We start from the raw sequence: 24,540 nt of genomic DNA on the forward strand, positions 1-24,540 counted from the left end.
ACCCTTGATACCCCACCTTATCTTTCAAAATTATGTTATGCGAGCACATATTCATTCTTTTCTCTTTCCCTGAACCTTCTTGCCGGTAACTAAACTGCTTTTCCTTCCTATATCTATGTCTCTACAGTACTATGTATATAACTTTCATGTCGGCGCATTGACGGATTTGCCCATCGAGCGGCTCGGTTTGACTTTGGGTTTCTGGTCATGGAAGGGATAAACGGCGCCAGGTATGACTGGTCATTTAACTTAATGGTTTTGGTTCTTGATTTTGCGTGGCTTGGTTTTCTTATGTTCTACTTTGAAGATTGTAATAATATACAGTAAGAGAAAACAAGTAACTTAGTTGTACTTGACGATTCGAAATCGAGAATTGCTTTTAAGACGACTACAAAACACTAAACCGATAGATGCAATTGGGGTAGATGGGAGTAAGCGCCCAGGTCGCGTAGTGGACGCTTATACAAGATAATAGTTACTACGGACTACATCAAGGGCAAAAGAAGTTGACATACTATCGTTTGCGTAAGGCTGGTTATTCTGATACGTACGTAGATAGGAATCGCATAGAAAGTGGAAGGCAAGTCTACATTAGCATAGAAAGAAGGACGTATCACAAAAAGAGTCTAAACATAGATGCCCATGTTCGTATCCTTCTTCTTTGCCTGGACTTCAGCAATGGCATCGACATAATTTTCGTGACCAATCTTGCTCGAGCCTTTTCGGAGGGCAATCATACCGGCTTCCACGCAAACGGCCTTCAACTGTGCACCACCGAACTCGTCCGTGCTGCGAGCCAGCTCAGCCCAGTTGACGGAGTCTTCGACAGTCATCTTGCGCGAATGGATCTGGAGAATGTTGGCTCGCGCCTCCTCGTTGGGAAGCGGGAATTCGATCTTTCGGTCGAGACGGCCGGAACGGAGAAGGGCAGGGTCAAGAACATCAACGCGGTTAGTGGCGGCAAGGACCTTGATTCGGTCATCGGAGGCGAAACCGTCGAGCTGGTTGAGAAGTTCCAGCATGGTTCGTTGAACTTCACGGTCACCGGATTTTTCGGAGTCGAAACGCTTTGTTCCCACCGCATCGAGCTCGTCGATGAAGATGATAGAGGGTGCTTTCTCTTTGGCGAGAGCGAAGCAATCCCGGACAAGCTTCGCGCCATCACCGATGAACATTTGCACGAGCTGGGGACCGGCAAGCTTCAGGAAGGTTGCATTTGTCTCTGCCGCGCAGGCCCGGGCGAGAAGCGTCTTTCCTGTACCGGGGGGGCCGTACATCAGGGCACCTAACCAGAGTTATGAGTTAGTTGGCAAGGTTCGGAGGTGAAGGACACGACAAGTCTAGATTAAATGCATACCCTTTGGTGCCTTGATGCCAAGCTTCTTGAACCTTTCAGCCTCCTTCATAGGCCATACTATAGCTTCGACAATCTCCTCAATCTGCTTATCCAAACCACCAATGTCCGTGTACTTCTCTGTGGGCTTCTCATCGACCTCCATGGCTTTCACCCGGTTGTCATATTCGGCTGGTAGGGTATCGAGAATGAGGTATGAATCCTTGTTAACACCAATGAGGTCACCGGGCTTGAGCTTCTCATGGTCAACTAGACCAATAAGGGGAAGGTAGATTGTTTGGCGGGTCGACGTTTTGATGACAGCCGATTTGCCTACTCGAGTAGCATCCAGGTCGATATTGGCACCCTCCTCGGCGGCTTCAGCTTCGACATCCAAGTCCAGCAGCTCGACAACATTTCCGACGAGGTACGGCAATTGTCTAAACAAATAATCAAATGTTAGTTTAAGGAGTGGGTAAAGACGGGTTCCGCTCGTAGGGGATCTGACGCTCAGCAAAGCTCTTTCGGAAGAGAGCTTGTTGGATCGCCACACATCAGCAAGGAAGAAAAGAGCATCTCACCTGTTATTCTCAATCTTTTCTTGGTTATCCTTGACCTTCTCCCTCATCGTATTCTGTTCGTGTGTCAACCGCTGGTATTCGCTTTTCATTATACGAAGCTCGTTCTCCAGCATCCGCCGTCGCTTGACAATGTCCGCTGTACTTGAACCCAGGATCTCCTCATCTAGAAGCTCCTCTTCCTCGTCTTTCTTTTTCCCATCGGCATCCTTCATTTCAGCGTCGCCATCACCGGGCTGCTTGCCGTCACCGCCATCACCTTGCTCCTTCTTCTTGTCTCTCTCCTCGCGCTCAAGGTCGTCAAGGTCCTCTAAAGTCGACATAATTGGGATTCGAACAGAAATAAGACGTAATCGAGTAATATATTAGGAGAGTAGACGAGCGGGATAGTGAAGGGGGGGTGGTGATCGAGAAAGTTGGTATATGATGGAGCTGGGTTGGTATCAACGATGCTTTGAGCTTCCGCCAAACAACGTCAGCTGTCCTGCCTGTTTCACGTGACCGACTTACAAATTCATGCAGCGTCGAGTGAACTAACGAAGTATGCGTGACTTAAATATTTCAAAAGGACTAGTTTGTAGAGTTTCAAGCCCTTTATTTTCTTTTTTTTGTATCGATTTTCCATATAAAACCAGTGTAGAAACTCTTACTACTTACGAGATCTATCTGCTAGAGAAGCCCAAACTTTCCAGATATATTATACTACCTCCATAAACCATTCAGCGAAATTATCGATCCAGGCATAAGATCCCTTCACATGTAGTAGTATGGATTTGCCTTAGAGTATTTCGTGCTCCCAAGGTTATGAAGCAGTGATTTGCGGCCGAATCTGAGTAGGCGATATCGAGAAAGGAAGTCATCGCTATTAACTGTGCAACAATAATGAGTATCAACGACAGCAAAAGGCTCCGTGTAAAGGACCGAGCCACCCCGGGGATGAATGGCTTGGTGTGCGAGAGAAATGTGTGTATTGTTCAGGGGGTCTTACTATAACCACCACACATCCTTCGTTTCCCAGTGAATGCAGAACGCCCGTGAAGCATCCTCCAATTGTCAAAGACTAGTTGCAATGATCAGCAGGGTGCCTTGAAATGGTATAGAAAGTAGGAAAATAAATTTACTCAGTGCTGTTCCTGGTTCTAGTTGCGTCCATATTTCCAGGTTGGGTCGATGAATGATTTCATTAAAATGGCCAGCTGCATCGTACCAGGCCTCCTGCTCCTCCACTGTCCAATCCCATTTGACAGATCTGTCATAATTGTTCCAGCGGATTTGATACATAGTACTCATGTTCAGCGAGTTTACTTTGAAAACGGGATAGTGTTCTGCGGGTTGTACGCAAACATCTTCGTTTCCACTTGAGTGGTATGGTTGTGTGACACCCTGTAAAGTCAGGGCATGTTTCCGGTTCTCCTCGTTTAGTTTTGACGCTGCTTGAAAGCCGTCAACAAGCAGGTTAGCTCCTCCTTCACCGTCTGTGTGGGACAATAGGTGGAATAGTTGAAGCCGTGCTGGATCTGTGAAGTACGTGTTGTCCGTGTGCGCTCCAAGGAACTCGTTGGTATACGCAGTATCTTTGAAAGTCAGGTCGGCTGTGAAATCCCAAAAGCCACCTAAGCAATATTAGCACTCTATTGGATCTTTTCTGTTTTGGAGAATACACTCCAACCGTAATGTGTGTGCCTAATGTAAGCAATCCGTTTCAAGAGGGCCTCGGTGGATTCAGGATTGACAGGGGTGCCTCGAACAAAACAGAAACCCCAGTCGTACTTCAGCAAAGTTAAAATTAATCAATAGAGCCGGTTCGGGTTGGGATGAAGCTTACGATATGCTGCAGCCAATTCAAGACCCCATCGTCGCTGGACATGACTTCTGAGTAGGATACCGTCGGCGGTTTAGCTTCACCCGGAATATACGTATCAAATTCGCTGTAATAATTTTAGTAAAAGGTAAAACAGAAAAGTACGAGGCAGTTCTCCCTTACCGGAACCTCATCAAATGAGGCGGTCTAGGTTGTTCAATTGGGTTCTTGTGGTATAAACGTAGCCAGTAATAACTGTACTTACTAACATGCCCATCAGACCCTTGGGAAACATTAGCTCCACATTTCCGCGGTGGCAGGAGAAGATCTTCCTACATGTTACAGTTGTCCCATAAGCATCAGGGCGGATTTCACTGATATCGATGTTCTCACGGATCTAAACCACACATCAAGAATGATTAGATCTGGCATTGCAGCATGGGCCTTTTTTTGAAGGGGCGGTTTTCGTACCGAGAAAATGTCAACAAGACGCTGCGCTGTGTCTTGGTGAACACACTTTGGGCATCGACAATTATCCCTTCATAGGACAGGATTCTCAGATAAATGCCATCATGAAGTCACTCCGTGTAAATTTTTATCTTACCTTAGCCACGATTTACCACTTGATAGGTATACGTCAGTCATCGGATTGCCAACGAAGCCAGGGGGAGCGAGCGAGCGCTTTTCATCAACACATACAATACAGCATAGGAGTTGACCGAAACAGGAAGAATCACAAACTTTTCTGGGTCACCTTTAGCCGCAATTCTCGGTATCGGCATCGTTCGCTGATGTTGGAGTTGACGGGTCTTCCGAGATCTATCCCAGGAAGTACCCATAGGAGTAGTCTTCTCTGAGTCCTGATTTTGTTGAGAAGACCTGTTTTGTGTCCCTGCGGTTGAAGAGTTCCGCCGCAGCAGTTGACGGGGGGGAGTCTCGTCCCATGAGAGATGAGGTCGCCCATCTAGGATTATCGGTCGTAAAGCAGTTGATACATTTCGGGAGGCAATGTTCTGGTATCACGAGACAATTAAAAAAAGAACTCTTGTAGAGTGGTTTGTGCCTCTGGTGACAATTTGCAAATGGTTTGCTACACTTACGAGACAGTGCTGCCTGGGGGCACTAAACTTCATTAGCGATTACTATGGGGAAACACGATAGAGGATGGTTTACACTGCAGGCCTCAGGAGCCTCAGAGCCCTGGACAGAGGTGCTCTGTTCATCACCACCCTGCGCAATTGCAATGGCTAGTAAAATGCGGGAACAATGGACAAGGCAATCGTCAGGTTGTCAGCCGAGAGGATGCGGAGTCAAATGTTGCAGGCCGATTCATCTCCGTGTTGTTTCCCCGCAAAGGGGGATCACGTGCCATGTCAAATCCTGGAGGACGGACGCAACAAAAGTACGTACATATAATTCGGTCATGTCCGGGTCCGGTGTTAAACTATATGGAGGTGTCCTATAGGGTCAATTCTTGTTGGATCAACAGCCAGTTGAACAATTAATTTTGTTAACGCTCTACGTTTTGATATACGATGTAGTAACGGACTAACGGTACCTTGTTAGTTATCGATCACAGAGCAAACGTTTAGTGCCCAAGTGGTGGCTCTATGGCGGTGCGGGAATTGCACTTAATATGGTCTATAAACGTTCAATCATTGAAAACACAATGAGAGTGTCGGAGGTGGCTAGACTGAGCGTCGACTCGGGGTATCTACCTGAGGAAATTCGAGGAGCTTCATAATCTTCTGGAAAACGTCTCTCCGTTCACGCCGAATAATGATGCCAATCCCATGCCTTCCAGAATCAACGCCAAGCAAGTGGTAACGACAAACCGAAAGAAGAAATGAAACGTAGAAAATATCAGTCAACAACCCAATGTCCATATATCTGAATACCATCAATGCTATGCTGTCGACATGCTGACCAAATATATGAATTAGCATTCCCTATATCTGCTCGGAGACCTACTGCGGACCCCAAGGCCGCAGTCGAGGAATGGCCCCAAAAATTAACACCTACACAAATTAGTACTCAGTCACTAAAGCGACAGCCGGATCGGGTTGCTTACATTCTGTAGAAGCAGCCGCCTTCTGCGAAACGAGTATTGTCCTGCGTCTCAAGCTTGTAGGAGATATTGATATCGAGATCCCGCTTGTTCTTGTCATTTGGCCTGTTTGAGATCACACCAGATACAGATTCTTCTTCTTCAACGGTTAAGACATCACGTAGATAAAACACTGTCTGTTTCCAGTGAGTGTACTTGGCGTGAGGGCCGGTGGAAAATGTGATGGGTTTGTGGCACGCGCCAAATTCGATATCGAACCAGGCGATAACAGCGTGGATAAAGTCACTGCGCTTCACGGAAAGCGAGTACGGTACCTCGAAAGCCAGATCGTCCTTAGTGACCGTGTATAAATCGAAGGTGATGACGGGGCAAGGATCAGTAACGACAGCCTTGAGTTCAACGGTATCGACAAGGGGTTCCGTGAGAGCTATTTCTTTCATGGGGCTATAGTCAAACCCGTACACATTGTCCCAGACTAAGGAAAGTTAGCGAGAAGCTCCCTGGGCCAGAAATCAAGGGGTGCTTACATCCGATCTTATCGTCCTTGTACTCGCCGTCCTCAATTCCGGCCAGATACATGGTAGCCTTGTCAGGGAAGATTTTACCTCCCGGAACAAGGTATCGATCACGGGCGTAGAGAACAGTATCAAGCATGCTCTCGTAGAGAAGGAAATAGCCCATCCACTCTGAAATGATGATATCAACCTTGGGGAAGGGAAGCTCAACCTCCTCCATCTTTCCCTGGAGAAGTGTGATCCTATCCGACAGGCCATTGACAGCCACGATTTCACGGGCCTTTTCAATAATGGACGACATATCGACACCAATTACATGCTTGGCGCCAGCCTTCACAGCAAACCTTTGAGCATAAATTGTTAGACTAGGTAGTGTCACAGAGATCGAATATTGGGAACATACATGCTGAGAATACCTGTTCCACAACCGACGTCGAGAACAACCTTGTCCTTGAAGATATGGCGGTTCTGGTAGATGGAATCGCGGTACGATCTGGTCCGGACATCATCTTTCTAATGCGAGAGAAGATAAGTCAGTTCTATATTCGATACACCATCTTACTGGGGCTAAGACTTACAAGCATCTCCTCGTGGATGCCTAAGTAAAGTTCAACATTAGCATTCCGAAAGGATATGGATTGATTTGTATAGATTATTTACCGTGGTGGTCGTAACTAGGATTTAAGTCAATAAATTGATATCGGTATTGGTAACTGCGGTTGCTCTTACCTCGTAAAGTAGCGCACTTCAGCATGGTCCATACCAACCATGCGCTCAGCACTGCTGCTGATAGCAGCAGAGTCCTGTCTCTCGGTTTCGCTCATCTTGACAAAGAAGCCTCTTGAGGTGCGGGGAAAAGAGTATTGGGAGATAAAAAGCTGAAATGACGAGGTAGGTAAAAGAGAAATGAGATCTATATTGTATAAACAATATAATTTTGAGATCTCAGGATGTAGGAAGAAGATTACCGCCTTGAAAACGAAGTGTTCGGCGTAGAGTATTTTCAGGTCGTCTTCCTCTGTCACTCTTTTTTTTTGGGTTTTCCCTCATTAGGAATTTCTCCTTCAACCAGTGGCCAGGCCGCGCTAGTATGTATTTAGACTAGTTTTTGTTATCTTCTTTATCTCCATGTGACCAAACAGACCCTATATTCTCGTTAGGGCTACATTTCATGCAAGAATTCAGGTGTACAAGCTCTCGTGGAGAGATGACCTATACCAAGGATAAAATAAATGGAAATACAATTGCTGGTATCAGTTACCTCCAGCAATCATAATTCGCTACTTCCAAATCTCAGAGTGATGTCTCTGATTTCATCCCTGTTCTTGAGGCCGGGCATGCTATTGCCAAGACGCTACTCCGCCAGAGCTCCGTGGTTGCTCCGTTCCTCAAGCTAGTTTCAAGGCCGCCTCCCTCCCTAATCCGGGGAATACTGTGCCTCTCTGTCTCACGGAACTCCCGACAAGAGTACACAATGATTCTGCGACCGACTACGAGGAGGATTGGCTACTGCTTCCTCTTCTTTCTTTTCGCGACTTATATCCAGCAGTCGTCTGCCTCGTTAGGGGACCACCTCCCTGACTTTAGATCGTGTGTCAAGGTACATATACAAACCAGCGAATCCTGCATCTGAATGGAACTTATGAAATACAGATATGCCAAAGTGAAAACTGTCAAGATGGGGACTCCGCAATACGTATGTTTTCACTCAATAGCGTGCCTTCGACAATGTTTTTCCAAAGCTGATTATAAGCTCCTCTAGCGTTCCTTCTACGCCTAATGCTCTGGTCATGTCCCGCGGAATGCGACTATACTTGTCAACATGTCGTGACAGATAGACGAGTTGCGCGCGATCCACCGATGCTTAGCCCTGTGGTTCAGTTTCATGGGAAATGGCCATTTCGAAGAGTCCTTGGGATGCAAGAGTTGTTTTCGGTTATCTTCTCGGGACTCAATTTCCTTGCACATTGGCATGGAATGTCTCGATTGCGTGAAACGACTCCCTCATGGCACCCTTTACAAAAATACTACATCGCGTTTGGATACAGCGGCTTGGCGGCATGGACTTTCAGCATGATCTTTCACGCCCGAGACTTCCCCCTGACTGAGAAGTTAGACTACTATGGGGCCGGCGCCAGCGTACTGTATGGGTTATACCTCGCTACTCTACGAATCTTCCGCTTGGACTTGGAGGAACCGAGACACAAGCCGACGCTGCGACGGCTTTGGACGGCGATATGCGTCTTACTCTACGCCATACATGTCTGCTATCTCAGCTTCTGGTCATGGGACTACACGTACAATATGATTGCGAACATCGTTGTTGGCATGATCCAGAACACGCTGTGGATCGGTTTTAGCGTTGTCCGATACCAAAAGACTGGGAAGTCCTGGACACTTTGGCCAGCGTTTATTGTGGTTTGGATTATCCTAGCCATGAGCCTCGAACTCCTAGACTTCCCGCCGTGGCATGCCCTGATCGATGCCCATAGCCTGTGGCATTTGGGAACCGTTATCCCATGTGCTTGGTGGTACCTGTGAGTTTATTCCGTTCAAGGTAGATGGCTCGGAGCGAGACGTGCTAATCACCCTGGCAGGTATCTCATTAAAGATATCCAAGATGACATGGCTGGAGAAAGGTTGAAAGCTTAAAATAGCTGGATAAGTCACTACGTACTACCGAAGTCAGCCGCTTCGGACGGCGATAATCAGCTGTCAGAATATAGGTCCAGCTGACCGCACATCGTATTCGATTTTGGCGGTCTCAGGTGGAGGACGGGGGCGTCGAAATATAAATATCAACAGTGCAGCTGTACAATAATACATACCCCAAGAACCACCTGGCAATCTCTGTTACGTACTGCCGTACTACCAGGTAGTCAACACCGTACTCACATTGTGCCCTTCGGAGCTGTGATTTGTTCAGATCGGCAAACCGTTTGAGGCCCCACCCCTCTGGCTCACCGCTCGGGGGTTAGTGCAACGTGAGAGGCTAGCGTCGCTGCCAGTGGCCCGTGTTTTGTTGGTCGCACCGCCGCAGCACCGTAGCAAGGAACCCAGCCTCAAGTGTCTCACTTCTGCTCGCTGCATCTCACATTCTTTTCTTTTCTTTCCTTTTCCTCTCCTAATTCAACGCTGCTCGTATTTCTTCCTGCCTCCCAACCTGCCATACTACAGTCCACCTTATTCACCACCCAAACCGCGCCACAATGGCGTCCCCCGAAGTTAAGAAGGCGATCGCAGAGGCCGCATCGCAGTATGCGAAGCCAGAAGGGAAGGTCTTCCAGTATGGTACTGCCGGAGTAGGTGGTCATTCAGATCCAGTTCCATGGCCATGGCTCGAAGCTAACCAATGTCTCGTTGTTTGCAGTTTCGTATGAGGGCGTAAGTCTCCCCCTTTCTACGACCGCCGTTCCATCCCTTCCTTTGAGGATATGCCTCCCCGCATCCATCATACCCCGCGACCGGGATTTGTTTACCCTTTTACTCACGCACTTCTCTGCCAGGGATTTCCTCAACACAGTCGTTTTTGCTGTTGGATTACTCGCCGGACTTCGCTCCAAGAAGCTCAGTGGACAATGGGTTGGCGTTATGGTCACTGCCAGTCACAACCCTGCGGAGGACAATGGTGTCAAGCTGGTTGATCCTATGGTGAGTTGAGAACCCCACAGCAAATTGCGCCTGGAGCTAAACTGACTTATTTGACCAGGGCGAAATGTTAGAGGTATAATTCGTCACATTTCATTCTCCTGCTTCAACAATTGCTCACTATTTAACAGGCCGAGTGGGAGGCTTATGCGACAAAACTTGCGAATGCTCCCATGGAGTCCATTGCCGACGTATACGAAGAACTCATCAAGGAGATTGATGTCAGCATGGAGAATCCGGCCCGTGTTGTCTTTGCTCGCGATACCCGCGCCTCTGGCTCTCGTCTTGTGGGAGTCCTTAATGCTGCTCTTACCGCCACCGGAGTCGAGTTTGTTGACTTAAAATACATGACAACTCCCCAGCTTCACTATGTCGTCCGGTGCAAGAACACATTAGGGACACAATATGAATATGGCGAACCTACTGAACAAGGGTACTATGAGAAGCTCGCCGCTTCTTTCAAGAGAGTTATGCGGGGTGTTAGAGTCAATGGTTCACTGACCGTCGATTGCGCAAACGGTGTCGGTGGACCGAAACTGAGAGAACTTATCAAGTATCTACATGCGGCCGAGGAAGGCGGTGTTGATATCAAAATAGTGAACGACGATGTTATCAACCCGGATAGCCTAAACTTTGACGTAAGTCACCAAACACACATATTTAGAGAAACTTGCATGCTAAAAGGGGTTCTTTTGTTCTGTCTAGTGTGGTGCCGACTACGTCAAGACGAAGCAGCGTGCTCCTCCTTCATCAAAGGCGTCGACTCTCGATCGCTGTGCCTCTCTAGATGGGGACGCGGATCGACTTATCTATTATTTCATGGACGAGGGCAACGTCTTCCGTATGCTCGATGGCGATCGAATCGCCACTCTCGCAGCTTCATTCATTGGGGACCTCGCGCGGAGTGCGGGCATCGCGAACAAGCTCAAAATTGGTGTTATTCAGACTGCTTACGCCAACGGATCCAGTACAGACTACATCGAAAAGGTCCTAAAACTCCCTTCTGTTTGCACAAACACAGGTGTTAAACATCTTCACCACGCTGCTTTACGTTTCGATGTTGGTGTATATTTCGAGGCGAACGGACACGGTACAGTCACCTTCTCCGAGAACGCTCTGAAAACCATCAAGACCACCGAGCCCCAATCGCCGGCTCAGAAACGCGCGCTCGAATGCCTTGATGCCCTCACAGACCTTATCAACCAAGCCGTTGGCGATGCTCTCAGTGACTTGCTACTTGTAGAAACCATTCTTGCTCACAAGGGCTGGACTCCAACGGAGTGGTTAGCCACCTATACCGACCTCCCTTCACGACTCGTTCGTGTGGAGGTTGCTGACCGCTCGATCTTTAAGGCCTACGATGCCGAGCGTAAACTCGAGTCCCCACCCGGCCTCCAGCCCAAGATTGAGTCTCTGCAGTCCCGCTACAACAAGGGACGGAGCTTCGCCCGCGCAAGCGGTACAGAGGATGCTGTGCGTGTCTATGCTGAGGCTGCAAGCCGATCCGAGGCAGATGACCTCGCCACCCGCGTTGCAAATGCGGTCCGCGACGCTGGTACCAAAGAAGTTATTCAGTAATTTGGGAATATCTTGGCTATGTATGGGCCACCTAAAGAAGGCAATGCGGGGCTATGGGGATCAATTGGCGCTCCCTTAAAAAAATGTTGACGAAAACTATTTTAACTATTTACGATACTACCACTTTATCCTATCATACAACCAATAGGAAATATGATGAATTGAATGACCATCTTTCGTCTCTTACCTAGTATCATCGTCTCTGTATGTGTATTTGGCATTTACCGTTTCTTACATGACTATCCTGGAACATAATAAAATATAGAACTCCGGGTATTCAATCCAACGCTTGACTGAGTATATAAAGAGATACGCGACATATGATTTGTTTTTTTTTCATTTGGAAGAAGCTTAACCCTCCTCCTGATCCATATCATCTCTTGAGCGCTTCCCTTTACCAAACTTTTTCCCTCTACCCCCCCTCTTCTCATCAAAGCTCTTCATCTCAATGGTAGCCTGCCGTGAAGCCTCCGCAACGCGCTCTGCCATAACCATGACCTCTTCCTTTTCGGTATCATACTCCGGCAGTTTCTTCCCCAGTGCAGCCTCGACTCTGAGCCAGACTTCAATATCATACTGGCTGACAAAGCTAATTGCTACACCACTTTTCCCTGCACGCGCTGTACGACCAACACGATGGATATATGTCTTGCTGTCCATCGGTAGGTCGAAGTTGAATACAACATCGACAGACGGGATATCGAGACCACGGGCGGCCACATCCGTCGCAACCAAGATGTCACGGCTGCGAGAGCGGAATTTCCCCAGGGCACCCATACGCGCGGATTGGGAGAGCTGACCGTGGAGTGGGATTGCGCCGAAGCCGAGAGCTCGGAGCATGAAGGCTACACGCTGGGTTTCATGAACTGTTGTCGTAAAAATGATAGCCGACTTTCCGGCAAATTCGTTGAGCAGGTATACAAGATAAAGGTTCTTGTGCTTGTGCGGAATGCAGATGTAGGATGACTTGAGGGTAGAGACGGTTTGGTATTTGCTTGAGACGGAAACGCGGACGGGGTTGGAGAGCGATGCGCGTTGGAGGGACTCAACTTTGGAGCTTAACGTTGCAGAGTATAGATAAGTATGGCGAGATTCTTTGGGGAGGACTTTGAGAATTTTGTCGATCGACTCGCCGAAGTCCATGTCTAAGAGGCGATCTGCTTCATCGATGGCGAGGTATTTGAGGTTTCGGAGGGAGAAGCCTTTTGTATTCTCCAGGTGATCCAACAGTCGACCCGGAGTTGCGACAATGATGTGAGGCTTTTTCCCCAGCGCGATGGACTGGGATACCATGTCCATGCCTCCGACGATAACGGCACAGCGGACTCCGATTGTTGATCCTAGGTTCTCGAAGGAGTGGGATATTTGATATGCGAGTTCTCGGGTGGGCGCTAGAACGAGACCAAATAGCGTTTGCGGTGATTCCATAAGAGCTACAGTTGTTGTTAGACATATCTTTAAAAATTAATTCTCTGGTAAGCATACCTTGGAGCATTGGGAGGGCAAAGGCGGCCGTTTTCCCACTTCCCGTTTCTGCAAGACCGATCACATCACGACCTTCAAGTGCTAGTGGAATTGCTTGCGACTGAATAGGAGTCGGGGCCTTGTAGCCCATGGTCTCGCAGGCATCGCATAGCTGTTCAATAATTCCTAGCTCTTGGAAGGATTTTGCCGTTTGTGGTTCTTCGCCGGAAGTTTGTTGATCATCCTTCACGGATTCGCGAGAGCCAGTCGACTCGGCATCGGAGTCACTATCGCGCTCCTCCTGTTTCTGGGTAATCTTGCGCCTTTTTAGGGCCGACATTATGGGCATGCAAAAGGATATGTTGGTACAGTGATGAAGATGATCCCGCCTTATCAGACAAAAAAATTATATGGAGCCGCGCAGAAAAGTTGATCCGGGTGATTTTTTGCGGAGCCGTACTTTTATCTTTTTTTCCCGTCCAGAAAAAAAGTAGCCAGACCACCTGAAAAAGATTACTTTTTCTGGACTGTTTCTTCTTCTTTTTTTTTGTTATCTACAGAACCCTCATCATGCCCAAGCGTGCTAAGGGTCGTTCTCATCCTAAGGCGCCGAGTGGCCCTGCCAATGGCAAAGGGAGCGCCTCATCCGTGGGCAAGAGCCCGAAGTCCATGGTTATCAGAATTGGAGGCTCGCGAGTTGGCAGCAGTGTTAGCCAGTTGGTGAAGGATGTTCGTCTCATGATGGAGCCAGACACAGCAGTGCGACTTAAGGTACGACTTCCTCCAAACACACGGTATTGTCTAATTTATCTTTACTGACTGATCTAGGAACGCAAATCGAACAGGCTAAGGGACTATACAGTCATGACGGGCCCTCTCGGCGTTACGCATTTACTTCTATTCTCCAAATCCTCTACCGGAAACACGAATATGCGTCTAGCGCTCACGCCACGCGGTCCTACTCTCAACTTTAAAGTAGAAAGTTATTCTCTCTGTCGTGACGTCGAAAAGGCGCAGAAACGCCCAAGAGGCGGTGGCCAAGATCACAAAACACCACCTTTGCTCGTAATGAACAACTTCAACAAGTCCGATACCGACGAAAATTCCAAGGTGCCGAAGCGCCTCGAAAACCTAACAACCACCATTTTCCAGTCGCTTTTCCCGCCGATCAACCCCCAAGCCCAGCCTCTATCCTCTATCCGCCGCGTGATGCTCCTGAATCGAGAACCCGAGGCCGAGTCAGATGATGAAGGTTCATATGTGCTTAATCTGAGACATTACGCGATTACCACAAGGAAGACAGGTGTCTCTAAACGCATCCGACGTCTGGACCCCAAAGAAGTCCGGAACAGGGAAAAGCACAAGTCCGCTGTCCCCAATCTTGGGAAGCTAGAGGATGCTGCAGACTACTTACTGGATCCCTCGGCTGCGGGATATACGTCAGCAAGCGAAACGGAGTTGGATACGGATGCGGAGGTCGAAGTCGCCGGAACAACGACGAGAAAAGTATTGACTAAACGAGATATGCAGCGTATGAAATCTGGAGAGAAGGTAGACAAGAAGACAAACGCGCCTGAAGTCGAGAAACGGGCTGTCAAGCTAGTTGAACTGGGACCCCGGTTGAGACTCCGATTGATCAAGGTTGAGGATGGATTGTGCGAGGGACGAGTGATGTGGCACGATTATATCCACAAGTCTGAAAAAGAGGTTGATGCGTTGGATAAGAACTGGGACAAGAAGACGAAGGAGAAGGAAGAACGAAAGAAATTGCAGAAACAAAACGTTGAGCGCAAAAAGCAGGAGAAGGCCAAGGCTCGTGCTGAAGGCAAGGAAGTCGAGGATGACGACGACGAATTGGACGACGAGGATGTTGATATGGACGATGAATGGGTAAGCGATGACGAGGTTGACGAGAAGGAAGATGAAGAGGAAGAGGAAGGAGACGAATCTATGGACGAATGAATTACCATGGAAAACCGCCTTTGAACATGTCACGAGCGCTCCATACGCTCCCACCAGTTGCTGTGCTTTCGCACAACCTAACTACTTTGCGTATTACCGATGGAGTATATCTTCCCACCATTGATTAATCATGACTGCGACTACCCTCCCGAGCGATACCTCGCGACGGATGTTTCTATGGGAATGTTTGTCTTCGTCGGTACCAAGCACTTGAGCACGCTCTAAACTCTTGAGGGGAAGAAAATTACGGAGGAATTGGTGATGCTAGAGCACCCTTCGCCTTGGGTACATACAGTGAGCTGTGCATCTTCCATTTAGGATATCAAATTATACCCACATTTGTTCATCGTCAATTATGGTAAATATCACAAAATTATCGCCGACAAATCGATACTTAATATCCGAGCTTTCTTTTCTGCTTCATTTCAAACTATCGCTTTAGCTTCTCCTCGACTATCCGCTCAACCATCTTCTCCAAAATGCTCATATTACCCCCTGCTGTACCAGCAAAATAGGCCTCGATTCCCTTCTCAACATACTTTGCCATGACATCAATTTCCACATTCACAAAGTCCCCAACCTTCTTTGCGGCTGTTACAATCTTCTCTTGCGTATATGCAATAAGCATGATCTCAAACCATCCGTCCTCTCCATCCTTCACCTGCGTAACCGTCAAGCTGGCTCCGTCAAGCGTAATGAAACCCTTTTCAACAATGTACCGTAAAGTAGTAAGATCGCGGGGTTGAAGACGGAGAACCAACGAATTCTCATCAGGCGTGGTGGCAATGATTTTCGCAATTGTGTCGACGTGACCCTGCACCATGTGTCCGCCCATCCGGGTTTCGCCTTTCACGGCGCGCTCGAGGTTGACTTGAGAAGTTTCCGTTAGGGCGCCTAGGTTTGTACGGCGGAGAGTTTCCGGGGCGACTCCGACTTTGAACCATGATTTTTCAAAGGCCGTGACAGTCAGGCAGGTTCCTGCGCCGGTTGAGTTAGCGGCTGATGCCAATCCATATTGAGAGGGGCGAGATGACAGGCATATCAAGGACAATAAACCCAATATATCGTCACTATTGGACTGACGTACCATTGACACTAATACTGTCTCCCAGCTGCACATCAGTGAGAATAGTCTCACAATCGGTGATGGTTAGAGATGTGCCCCCGCCTCCGCTTGCTGTGGTGTCGAGGGGCTCAAGGGACGAGACCGCTAAACATTACGGTTAATTCAGAGGCCAGGCGTTAATAGAGAAACTGCATGGCACTCACTCCCAATGGTTTCTACAAGTCCGGTAAACATGGCGGGTGAGGAGGGATGTTCGGCTTGAGTTATCCGCAGAGAGGGGTGGAAAAGAGTGGGCAAGACGGAGTTTATGAGGAGCCAATGGCTCACCGGCTGTGGGATTTCTAGATTCCGGGGTTTGTCAGCGCTTATTCAAAGCATTCTGCAATCCATTTTAAGATCCCTAATACCTATAACAGAGCTTCGAAATGTATAAATATCTGTAAATGGAGATGCGATTGACTGAAGCGTGGGGTGGAAATGCTTAGCGGAAGAGGCGGGTCGACCTCGGCTTTGAGGCCGGTGCTGACTGCTGAGCCCGAGTCGGAGAGCTTCTCCAAATCTTCATACTTCAATGTCGGACCCCCCGCCTAACCTTGATCAATTGTAACATCGTTTGCCAATGTGCAGTCTCTCTAAATAGTCACAATGAATGCGAAATTCAAATTACAGTGGGCATTACTTGCCCAGCGGCCCAGCCTTCAACGATCGACGAGGGGCTGCATATCCAGACACGCGACACAATGGCGCTCTTATTCAACCCCACTGGCTGCCGCAGATGGGATGCTGCCCCTGCAGGGTATTAGAGTGCTTGATATGACACGAGTCCTCGCCGGGGTAAGCTCTGTTCTTCTGTCCTCATATCCTTCGGGGACGATGCAATTTGCGTGCGGGGTACATTCATGATACTGACTCTCGGCTACAGCCATATTGCACACAAATTCTTGGAGACCTGGGGTAAGTCGCTGAATTCTTTAAGACACGCCAGTCGCGAATATCCAACTTGGTTCTAATTTACCGTCCCGCAACAGAGCCGACGTGATCAAGGTGGAACATCCCGTGCGGGGTGATGATACTCGAGCGTGGGGTCCGCCGTACGCCAAATACAAGGACGGTGCAGACAAGGAGGGTCCCGGTGAGAGTGCTTACTATCTCGCGGTATGCCGGGATCAGGTTATAATTCATTTCATGAGAACATCCTGGGCTAACTCCCGCGCAGGTCAACCGTAATAAGAAATCGATCGGCCTCTCATTCCAGCACAAGTCTGGCGTTGACATTCTACATCGACTAGTCAAGGATTGCGATGTCCTCGTCGAGAACTACCTTCCAGGAGGACTCAAGAAGTATGATATGGATTACGAAACACTCCGGAAAATAAATCCTAGCCTGATCTACGCGAGTATCACCGGGTATGGCCAGACCGGGCCGTACAGCAACCGCGCGGGATATGATGTGATGGTGGAAGCCGAGATGGGATTGATGCACATCACTGGAAGCAGAGGAGGTGAGCCTGTCAAGGTTGGTGTAGCCGTCACAGATTTAACAACTGGGCTGTATACGTCCAATGCGATTATGGCTGCACTACTCGCCCGAGCACGAACTGGCAAGGGACAGCACATTGATGCATGTCTAAGTGACTGTCAAGTTGCAACTCTCGCCAATATTGCAAGCTCTGCTCTGATTAGTGGAAAGAAGGATTCAGGGCGTTGGGGTACCGAGCACCGTATGTACCGAGTCGTTAACATTCTCACATCCAGGGGTACTGATAGTTCCAAGCATCCATTGTGCCCTACCGAAGCTATCCAACTCGCGATGGGGATATCTTGTTTGGCGGCGGCAACGACAAGTTGTTCGGCGTGTTGTGCGACCGATTAGGCCACCCCGAATGGAAGTCGGATCCTCGATTCTTGACCAACAGTGACCGTGTAAAGCACCGACCGGAGATTGACGGCTTGATCGAAAACTGTGTGAAGGAAAAGACCACGCAGCAGTGGCTCGAAATCATGGAGGGCAGCGGGATGCCCTATGCTGCTGTCAATGACATCCAAGGGACATTAAACCACGCACATGGTACGTTTCTCCATCAGATCAGGAGCCATACCACACAACCCTTTTTTTTTTTTTTAACACTTTCACGATTTAGTCCAAGCGCGTGGGATGGTCACCGAAATCGATCATCCAACATGCGGTCCTGTCAAATTAGTAAACACGCCGGTCAAATATTCCCACGCAACCCCTGGCGTGCGAACGCCTCCTCCCACCCTCGGACAGCACACCAATGAGATTCTTGCAGAAATGCTCCAGTATGGTGAAAAAGAAATTTCTCAACTGAAGCAGGATGGTGTCGTATCATAGATAGGATAATGCATTCGATATGAGGCATGAGATCGTACATAGACTATGAGTTGGAAATAGATCGGAAAATTGTTCGAATCTAATCACAATATTCAAAAACACAAGCGTTAGCAAGATAGCACCGGCTTCGGCCCGAAAGTATAAATATATATTGAATTGTCCAAGAATTGAGACCATGCTGGGTTCTCAAAAAGGGCTGGAGCTTGAATGAGCAAGTGAACAGATCAAGTCCAATTGGGAGGGACCGGCCAATCACGTGACGTTGTATAAATCCTTGGATCCGTTCAAACTTGACGATGTCGCTCCATCTCGTCGCCCAGAAGCAACAAGCCCAATTAGTCCTTTACTGGGCGCTCACACTGACCTGTGAGCCTGGTTTCCGGAAAAATTCACCAGCTGGCCTGGGGGCATGTCCCAGCAAAATGGGGTTTCTTCATCCCTCGCTTCTATAGAAGCAGCGCCACCAAGCGGAACTGTGACCCCAAGCACTGCTAGTGCGCAGTCGCACCCATCGGCCTTGTCCAACACATCGTCGACTCGAACACTGCAGGCCTCAAATTTCAGTCGATCCGGTACTCCGTCTGGTAGGGTCCATATTCCAAAACTTTCGGCAGCTACGACGGAGCTCCTTGCACGGTTCGCCCGAGATATCAAAGGACCACGGCGGCAAGTGCTGCCAAGAGATGATCAGGCATCTGTCAGCTACAGTCCTTTCTCTCCAAACTCGGTTTGCAATAACCAAAATACCAACTCTCGGAATATAGACACAATGAGGGCTTCTTCAACTCTCATCGAGCTACCAACAGCTCCCTTCGTGTACCCGACCAGGGTGGAGGCGCCAGCTGTGGCCCCAAATCCTGCGTCTGCGCCTACTCCGTCCTCCAACGGTATTAATGGGTCGCCTACCATACCAAATGGCTTGACTCATATCGCACCAAAGCCAGCGGCAACACCTTCAACATCTTCAATATTGACGCCAACACCGGCTGGGCCAACGGTGCCAAACCGCGTGCAGTCATCGCCAGGGCATCAGCCACAATCATCTAACGGCATTAACGGAACCCCCGGGAAGATTCATAGCCCAATCAATATTGCTCCTAAGCCAGTCACAGCATATTCCGCATCGACGTCGGTACTGCCTAGCCCGCAAGTCCTAGGCCCTACACGGACGTTATCAGAACATCAATCACCATCTTCCACCAGCATTAATGGAAACTCAGCGAGACCTTATGGATCAATCAATATCATTCCTAGGCCAGCAGCTACTGACTCAATATCAACACGAACACCGACTGGGCCGCAGGCAGCAGGCCATACACGGCCACCGTCAGAACATCCATCATCCTCCGCCAGCATTAACGGGACACCTGCAAGACCCCATGGCTGGATTAATATAAACTCTGGGCCTGCTGTTTCCAGTTCGGCATTAATATCGGCATCAGATAGCCCGCGAGCTCCAACAGATATTCAAACATCGTCAAAACGTCGGCCACCACTTCCACCAGCAGCATCCTCAACAGCATTAGCGCCACTAGCTCCAGCTCCCACAATTTCAAATATCTCTGATAGGTCGCTAACAAAACCCCCAGCGACTATACCAGTCAAGGATACATCTCACTCCCGCCAACGACGAAGTGCTGGAAGTAGGAAAAGTGGATCCAAAAAGCGCAAGCGTGGCCATGACAGCGACGGTGAGGATATCATTCGAGCGGCCGACTCTAGCTCAGATGAATCAAACATTACCTCAATCGTAACGCAAACGAAATCCGGCCGACAAGTGAACAAGCCTTCGCTATATGTTCCTTCACCTCTCTCGCCAGCTATCCCCAGGGAATCGCATAATTTTCATGGGTCCTCTGACAGATCCCAGGAGGCCGTCAAGCCACGAAAACGTGCTCCCAAAAAAGGGAAGAACACGAATGTTATATGTATGTATTGCCAGCGTGGCCACAGCCCACCAAGCAACGCTATTGTGTTCTGCGATAAGTGCAGTCGCGCTTGGCATCAACACTGCCATGATCCACCCATCGAAAATGAGGTGGTCACGGTGAAGGAGAAAGAATGGCTCTGCCGAGAATGCAAGCCCGTGAAGATTACCATACTCCATCCAACTGTTGTCCGGAGTCATCCAACCCTTAATGCCGGGCCTCCCGTTAATCCTCCATTGGTGATACCCAGGGCTGAAGTAGGAGGAGAGCAGTTCCCTACGAACGACCGGCGGCAGTTTTTGTCAAGCTTATCACATGCCGCACTTGTCGAGTTTCTTCTTGCCATATCAGATAAACACCCGACTATACCCATGTTCCCTGAGAACATGGAGTCATTGCCATCATCAAACTTTGCATCATCCCAATCTGTGACCACAGCGGGCTCTTCTCAACCAAATAGCTCCATTTCAGCTAACAATCCAGTCCCTTCAACCTCCACGCAGTCCAAACCAGCTGTTGGGGGAGAGAAGAATGGCCAGCCAAATACGACCTCAGAGCGCACCCACAAGGGACGTTACTACGAATCATCGGACGAGGACTCTGAGTACGAGTTTCAGGAACACCGCCTCTACCCGCGAGCCGGGAACGGAGTTCGTCTTTCCACAAACCAAGAAGACCTCGATATTTTACAGGAGGACCCGGCTTGTACCACGTTCAGCTATGCATTGCACAGGGCTCCGCCCACTATCACGGGGAATGTGCGTGCTTAACAGGCCCTATGCGATATACTTATGCTTTATATGTTCCACTGCGTGTTTCTCTAGCGGCTCAGCGGCGTTTTGGTATGTCTTTCGGTGCAAGATTTATTGTAGGGAATTGGCATAGGGTTTCAACCCTCTTGGATGGAGTTTCTAAGGCATTCAAATATCAGCGAAAGTCGACCTTTTGAGACGCAACTATCAACTTAGAAGACCATATAATTCAAATACAGCCGTTATATCATTGGCTACACTTCGAGTGCGTGAGGAATTCTACACTACAAACCGAAAAACAGTTTCAGAAGCAGCCAACTGTGCGCGCTTCACCACGCTGCCCCGAGAAATAACCGCTCTACTCGTTCTCACCGGAGGATCCCAGACAACCTCCGCAATGCTCTTTCGTGCCCGAGTCGCGCCAGGTTCGAGAAGCCCAGTATCATCTACATCGTGCAACAGCAAACAATCTGCACGGTCGCCCTGTTTCAAACAAACGCCAGAGTCAGATTGTGATGGCGAAGATAGTCCGATGGCGGCGCGGGCACGCGTAGACACGCATTCATATAATAGCTCCGCGTCGCTTACCGTCCCAGCTTGGTAAATACCCACACCTAAACAGGCAAGACCCAATGGATCTGCAGAGCCCCAGGGCGTGAACGCGTTCCCGACATTGTTCACACCAATCACTGCATCGAGTGCGAATTTACGGATCATGGAGGGTACAGGTAGCGTGCCTCTAGGGTTAGTCTTTACTCCGATATCACTACCAGAGGGCGTAGTTGCCATATAGAGGTCGCTAGTCGGGAGGCCAACAAAGCTAATGGGGAGCTCGTTGTCGTGGACTTCTCGCGCGAGGCGCATCCAGTGCTCTTCCTTGAATAGAGAAAGCCGCGTACAGTGTCCCAACATTACGCGTTTATTTGTATTTTGCGATGTCCATCCTAGCAGACGGAGAGTACGCAAGACATGCCAGATGAGCGGTTCCGGGTCTTCCTCCGGAGGAGCAAGGTTATAGTCAAGATGAAAGTCGAGGTGCCGGTCGTTCTGTAAGGCCGCGGCAGCAGCCCACTCGATGTTCTGTTTTGAAGCTTCGATGCTCGATTCCACGTATGGCGTCGTGCCCAGAACACCAAGCTTATCTGGCGTGTGGTCCCGGAGAGCAGCTTCAATCAGGCGTCTATTCTCCTCTCCGTGTGAAGTTGAGAAGACGGGGTCTTGTGCATAGCAAACGAGCTGGATATCACAGGCGTCTTTCCATCTTTCCTTAAGGACCAGCCCGGCATTGAGGCAAGTGTGTTGCACAGTGTGGTCGACTTCGACGAAGCTGCGAATAGCTGTTACGCCGGAAGCGATGGAGTCTGCGAGTAGCCACTCACCACGTTTGAGGATGTCGGCATGGGTAAAGGCTGCTTTTGCTTTGGTTGTGGAGGTGATGGCTTCTTGGAATGAGCCGGTTGAGGGTAATAAGTTGCCGTATGAGGGGGTGTTAAGTATGAACGCTTTGTCTATATGGACGTGAGGATGGACGAGGGCTGGGAGAAGGATAGGTGGTGAGGAAGTAGAGGGCGGAGGAGGATCATTTGGACTAACGGACGAGATCACTCCTTCCGGGCAATTGGGGGGATATTCTATAGCGACGTCCCACGTGGTCTCTGGGTCGCCTGCCGACGTGCCTCCAAGCCTAACGCCATGGATTGTCTTCAACGGGGGCGTCGGTCGAGAAGACATTGTGATGTATACACATTCAAGTACGTTGGCACCGTGTCGGTTGTTGGTTGCTGAAGAGATGTGTGTGTGAACCGCGTGCCATGTCGTAGATATAGAATGGACGGCGGGGAATTCGGATCGGAGACAAAATATATCTCCAACCACAGAACCACAGCATTACTACACGGACATCCCCCAAAACTCGCAGTACAAATATTTCTCCAGTGGTTCAAACCTAGAACCCGAAGCTACAGACCACAGACCCCAGAAAGAAAAAGATACGACTGCAGACCAGCTGTTGGACGCTAATTTCCCGTACAACCAACCCGGAGCTCGAGTACCTCGAGTCTCGGTTCTTCCTTCTTCAGCCGAAATAATAATAATAATGTGATTGCCTTGAACTCAACATGGCTCAATACCACACCTCATAAAACACGCTTGCTCCTTTTCTAATCCTGTCTTATCCGATAGACTTTACACATACCCAGAGAAAAGCGCCAACATACAGAATGGCACAACGCATCCTCACCACGCCCTCGCGCGCAAATCCCAACCCACCACCCTCAAAACAATGGCATGAACACCTCAACATTGACCTTATTATGACCGTTCTAAATCGATCAATATTACACCCATTCATCGCCTGGATCATAGTCCTCTGTCTCCGCGCCCAAGCAACCCCCTACGCGCATCCCGCATTCATTGTCGCATTCGCCTACGCTACCTTCCTGACCCTCCTTGACATTGCATTTATGATTAGCGACCGAATTGCGTTTGGCGTGCCTAGACAAGTCGATTTGAGCGAGGAGGTTATTGTTATCACGGGGGGAGCGAGCGGGTTAGGAAGGTTGGTCGCTCAGATCTACGGGCTGCGCGGGGCGAGCGTTGCGGTGCTGGATATCGCGGAAGCGAAGGATGTTAAGGGGTGGGAGGATGTTAGTGGGGTCGAGTATTATCGATGTGATATTGGAGTGAGGGATGAGGTTGAGACCGTGGCGCGGAGAATTGAAGAGGATGTACGTCTTGTTTCCCTTACTCCCTTCCTTATGTTTCCTTCGTTGGCTTTCTACGATTGAGGGACCATGCTTCGTGATGATTTCATTTGCTAACTATTTACTTGTAGTTGGGTGCACCAACAGTGCTCGTTAACTGTGCAGCAACTCGGATCAATGGGCAGACGCTTCTGTCACTATCTGCCGAAGCATTCCAGAAGACTATCCAGACGAATCTTTTGGCAGTTGTCCACACTTGTCAAGTGTTTCTCCCACACATGCTATCTAGCGAGAACGGAGGCACCGTTGTGAACGTTAGCTCGGTCCTAGGACAACTGTGTGCCGCCGGTCTTTCAGACTACTCGGCAAGCAAGGCAGGCCTCAGTGCCCTGCATCGCACATTGGAGGCAGAACTCCGGGTATCAGGAAACGGAGATAAAGTGAAAACAGTATTGGTCGAATCCGGTCAAATATCAACACCCCTGTTCAAGTCTATTAAAACGCCCAACTCCTTTTTCGCGCCTGTGCTTGAACCCATCCATGTCGCCCAGGCTATTGTATCCATGATAGATCAGGGACAAAGTGGTGTTATTAGGTTGCCGACGTTCGCTATGTTTGCCAACCTGTATGCGGTGTTGCCGAAAGGCCTTCAGCAGATCGCCCGGTATCTGAGCGGCATCGATTCCGCTGTACCACTAGGGTCATCTCAAACGAAGCAGGTTGGAGCAAAGAAAACAGGAGTCGCAAGTTAAGAAAGAATAAAGCGCCCAACTCTGGTCTCTCCTAACCACC

General features: G+C 49.1%; 12 protein-coding genes across 12 annotated transcripts; 6 read left to right on the top strand and 6 right to left on the bottom strand.

Moving 5' to 3' along the window:
* Nucleotides 1-282: 282 nt before the first annotated feature.
* On the bottom strand, nucleotides 283-2,350 carry ASPVEDRAFT_198499 (proteasome regulatory particle base subunit RPT5). The gene is made up of 3 exons (XM_040809256.1): nucleotides 1,915-2,350; nucleotides 1,358-1,773; nucleotides 283-1,285 (listed from the first exon to the last, which is right to left on the bottom strand). The coding sequence occupies exons 1-3, from the start codon at nucleotides 2,232-2,234 to the stop codon at nucleotides 627-629; spliced, it is 1,395 nt and encodes a 464-aa protein (XP_040671174.1). The 5' UTR covers nucleotides 2,235-2,350; the 3' UTR covers nucleotides 283-626.
* Nucleotides 2,351-2,401: 51 nt separating this feature from the next.
* On the bottom strand, nucleotides 2,402-5,011 carry ASPVEDRAFT_198502 (putative trimethyllysine dioxygenase TmlH). The gene is made up of 12 exons (XM_040809257.1): nucleotides 4,886-5,011; nucleotides 4,813-4,834; nucleotides 4,412-4,725; nucleotides 4,317-4,334; nucleotides 4,184-4,250; nucleotides 4,049-4,109; nucleotides 3,896-3,995; nucleotides 3,737-3,839; nucleotides 3,581-3,680; nucleotides 3,033-3,524; nucleotides 2,900-2,971; nucleotides 2,402-2,780 (listed from the first exon to the last, which is right to left on the bottom strand). Exons 1-12 carry the CDS (start codon nucleotides 4,933-4,935, stop codon nucleotides 2,665-2,667), a joined length of 1,515 nt encoding a protein of 504 aa, XP_040671175.1. The 5' UTR covers nucleotides 4,936-5,011; the 3' UTR covers nucleotides 2,402-2,664.
* Nucleotides 5,012-5,779: 768 nt separating this feature from the next.
* rmtA (protein-arginine omega-N methyltransferase HMT1) lies at nucleotides 5,780-7,119 on the bottom strand (the record flags this gene model as incomplete). The annotated part of the gene is made up of 6 exons (XM_040807481.1): nucleotides 5,780-6,255; nucleotides 6,308-6,639; nucleotides 6,699-6,808; nucleotides 6,874-6,893; nucleotides 6,956-6,969; nucleotides 7,025-7,119. The coding sequence occupies 6 exons, from the start codon at nucleotides 7,117-7,119 to the stop codon at nucleotides 5,780-5,782; spliced, it is 1,047 nt and encodes a 348-aa protein (XP_040671176.1).
* A 393-nt stretch (nucleotides 7,120-7,512) lies between these two features.
* On the top strand, nucleotides 7,513-8,965 carry ASPVEDRAFT_198509 (PGAP3/PER1 family protein). The gene is made up of 3 exons (XM_040809258.1): nucleotides 7,513-7,895; nucleotides 7,949-7,991; nucleotides 8,058-8,965. The coding sequence occupies exons 1-3, from the start codon at nucleotides 7,770-7,772 to the stop codon at nucleotides 8,834-8,836; spliced, it is 948 nt and encodes a 315-aa protein (XP_040671177.1). The 5' UTR covers nucleotides 7,513-7,769; the 3' UTR covers nucleotides 8,837-8,965.
* A 539-nt stretch (nucleotides 8,966-9,504) lies between these two features.
* agm1 (phosphoacetylglucosamine mutase PCM1) lies at nucleotides 9,505-11,521 on the top strand (the record flags this gene model as incomplete). The annotated part of the gene is made up of 5 exons (XM_040817911.1): nucleotides 9,505-9,586; nucleotides 9,666-9,946; nucleotides 10,005-10,019; nucleotides 10,075-10,581; nucleotides 10,649-11,521. The coding sequence occupies 5 exons, from the start codon at nucleotides 9,505-9,507 to the stop codon at nucleotides 11,519-11,521; spliced, it is 1,758 nt and encodes a 585-aa protein (XP_040671178.1).
* A 351-nt stretch (nucleotides 11,522-11,872) lies between these two features.
* Nucleotides 11,873-13,325, bottom strand: rrp3 (RNA-dependent ATPase RRP3; the record flags this gene model as incomplete). The annotated part of the gene is made up of 2 exons (XM_040815733.1): nucleotides 11,873-12,954; nucleotides 13,007-13,325. The coding sequence occupies 2 exons, from the start codon at nucleotides 13,323-13,325 to the stop codon at nucleotides 11,873-11,875; spliced, it is 1,401 nt and encodes a 466-aa protein (XP_040671179.1).
* A 230-nt stretch (nucleotides 13,326-13,555) lies between these two features.
* On the top strand, nucleotides 13,556-14,947 carry ASPVEDRAFT_138770 (Brix domain-containing protein; the record flags this gene model as incomplete). Its single annotated transcript, XM_040807520.1, has 2 exons — nucleotides 13,556-13,756; nucleotides 13,814-14,947. The coding sequence occupies 2 exons, from the start codon at nucleotides 13,556-13,558 to the stop codon at nucleotides 14,945-14,947; spliced, it is 1,335 nt and encodes a 444-aa protein (XP_040671180.1).
* Nucleotides 14,948-15,016: 69 nt separating this feature from the next.
* Nucleotides 15,017-16,566, bottom strand: ASPVEDRAFT_847147 (riboflavin synthase). Its single transcript, XM_040817589.1, has 4 exons — nucleotides 16,421-16,566; nucleotides 16,217-16,354; nucleotides 16,035-16,157; nucleotides 15,017-15,925 (listed from the first exon to the last, which is right to left on the bottom strand). The coding sequence occupies exons 2-4, from the start codon at nucleotides 16,245-16,247 to the stop codon at nucleotides 15,378-15,380; spliced, it is 702 nt and encodes a 233-aa protein (XP_040671181.1). The 5' UTR covers nucleotides 16,248-16,354; nucleotides 16,421-16,566; the 3' UTR covers nucleotides 15,017-15,377.
* A 204-nt stretch (nucleotides 16,567-16,770) lies between these two features.
* Nucleotides 16,771-18,499, top strand: ASPVEDRAFT_44910 (CaiB/BaiF CoA transferase family protein). The gene is made up of 6 exons (XM_040813164.1): nucleotides 16,771-16,847; nucleotides 16,936-16,967; nucleotides 17,042-17,168; nucleotides 17,230-17,734; nucleotides 17,788-18,081; nucleotides 18,155-18,499. Exons 1-6 carry the CDS (start codon nucleotides 16,827-16,829, stop codon nucleotides 18,364-18,366), a joined length of 1,191 nt encoding a protein of 396 aa, XP_040671182.1. The 5' UTR covers nucleotides 16,771-16,826; the 3' UTR covers nucleotides 18,367-18,499.
* A 276-nt stretch (nucleotides 18,500-18,775) lies between these two features.
* ASPVEDRAFT_138065 (uncharacterized protein) lies at nucleotides 18,776-21,064 on the top strand (the record flags this gene model as incomplete). Its single annotated transcript, XM_040807455.1, has 1 exon — nucleotides 18,776-21,064. One exon carries the CDS (start codon nucleotides 18,776-18,778, stop codon nucleotides 21,062-21,064), a length of 2,289 nt encoding a protein of 762 aa, XP_040671183.1.
* Nucleotides 21,065-21,325: 261 nt separating this feature from the next.
* ASPVEDRAFT_55323 (putative zinc metallopeptidase) lies at nucleotides 21,326-22,777 on the bottom strand (the record flags this gene model as incomplete). Its single annotated transcript, XM_040815057.1, has 1 exon — nucleotides 21,326-22,777. One exon carries the CDS (start codon nucleotides 22,775-22,777, stop codon nucleotides 21,326-21,328), a length of 1,452 nt encoding a protein of 483 aa, XP_040671184.1.
* Nucleotides 22,778-23,265: 488 nt separating this feature from the next.
* Nucleotides 23,266-24,500, top strand: ASPVEDRAFT_86771 (uncharacterized protein; the record flags this gene model as incomplete). Its single annotated transcript, XM_040817912.1, has 2 exons — nucleotides 23,266-23,772; nucleotides 23,880-24,500. 2 exons carry the CDS (start codon nucleotides 23,266-23,268, stop codon nucleotides 24,498-24,500), a joined length of 1,128 nt encoding a protein of 375 aa, XP_040671185.1.
* Nucleotides 24,501-24,540: the final 40 nt, after the last annotated feature.

The sequence above is a fragment of the Aspergillus versicolor genome, assembly GCF_001890125.1.
Source record: "Aspergillus versicolor CBS 583.65 unplaced genomic scaffold ASPVEscaffold_9, whole genome shotgun sequence".
NCBI classification, from domain to species: Eukaryota; Fungi; Ascomycota; class Eurotiomycetes; order Eurotiales; family Aspergillaceae; genus Aspergillus; species Aspergillus versicolor.

Coding starts and splice junctions, on each gene's coding strand:
- ASPVEDRAFT_44910 (XM_040813164.1), top strand. CDS start 16,827: ATGACACGAGTCCTCGCCGGG. Junction 16,848..16,935: donor TGACACGAGTCCTCGCCGGG/GTAAGCTCTGTT, acceptor TCTCGGCTACAG/CCATATTGCACACAAATTCT. Junction 17,169..17,229: donor AGAGTGCTTACTATCTCGCG/GTATGCCGGGAT, acceptor ACTCCCGCGCAG/GTCAACCGTAATAAGAAATC.
- ASPVEDRAFT_198499 (XM_040809256.1), bottom strand. CDS start 2,234: ATGTCGACTTTAGAGGACCTTGACGACCTTGAGCGCGAGGAGAGAGAC. Junction 1,774..1,914: donor GAAAAGATTGAGAATAACAG/GTGAGATGCTCT, acceptor TTATTTGTTTAG/ACAATTGCCGTACCTCGTCG. Junction 1,286..1,357: donor TGGCATCAAGGCACCAAAGG/GTATGCATTTAA, acceptor AACTCTGGTTAG/GTGCCCTGATGTACGGCCCC.
- ASPVEDRAFT_198509 (XM_040809258.1), top strand. CDS start 7,770: ATGATTCTGCGACCGACTACGAGGAGGATTGGCTACTGCTTCCTCTTC. Junction 7,896..7,948: donor ACTTTAGATCGTGTGTCAAG/GTACATATACAA, acceptor TATGAAATACAG/ATATGCCAAAGTGAAAACTG. Junction 7,992..8,057: donor AGATGGGGACTCCGCAATAC/GTATGTTTTCAC, acceptor AAGCTCCTCTAG/CGTTCCTTCTACGCCTAATG.
- ASPVEDRAFT_198502 (XM_040809257.1), bottom strand. CDS start 4,935: ATGAACAGAGCACCTCTGTCCAGGGCTCTGAGGCTCCTGAGGCCTGCA. Junction 4,726..4,812: donor CCCCCAGGCAGCACTGTCTC/GTAAGTGTAGCA, acceptor TCGTGATACCAG/AACATTGCCTCCCGAAATGT. Junction 3,996..4,048: donor TTATGGGACAACTGTAACAT/GTAGGAAGATCT, acceptor ATGTTTCCCAAG/GGTCTGATGGGCATGTTAGT.
- ASPVEDRAFT_847147 (XM_040817589.1), bottom strand. CDS start 16,247: ATGTTTACCGGACTTGTAGAAACCATTGGGA. Junction 16,158..16,216: donor ACTTGTAGAAACCATTGGGA/GTGAGTGCCATG, acceptor CGTAATGTTTAG/CGGTCTCGTCCCTTGAGCCC. Junction 15,926..16,034: donor AGACAGTATTAGTGTCAATG/GTACGTCAGTCC, acceptor CAACCGGCGCAG/GAACCTGCCTGACTGTCACG.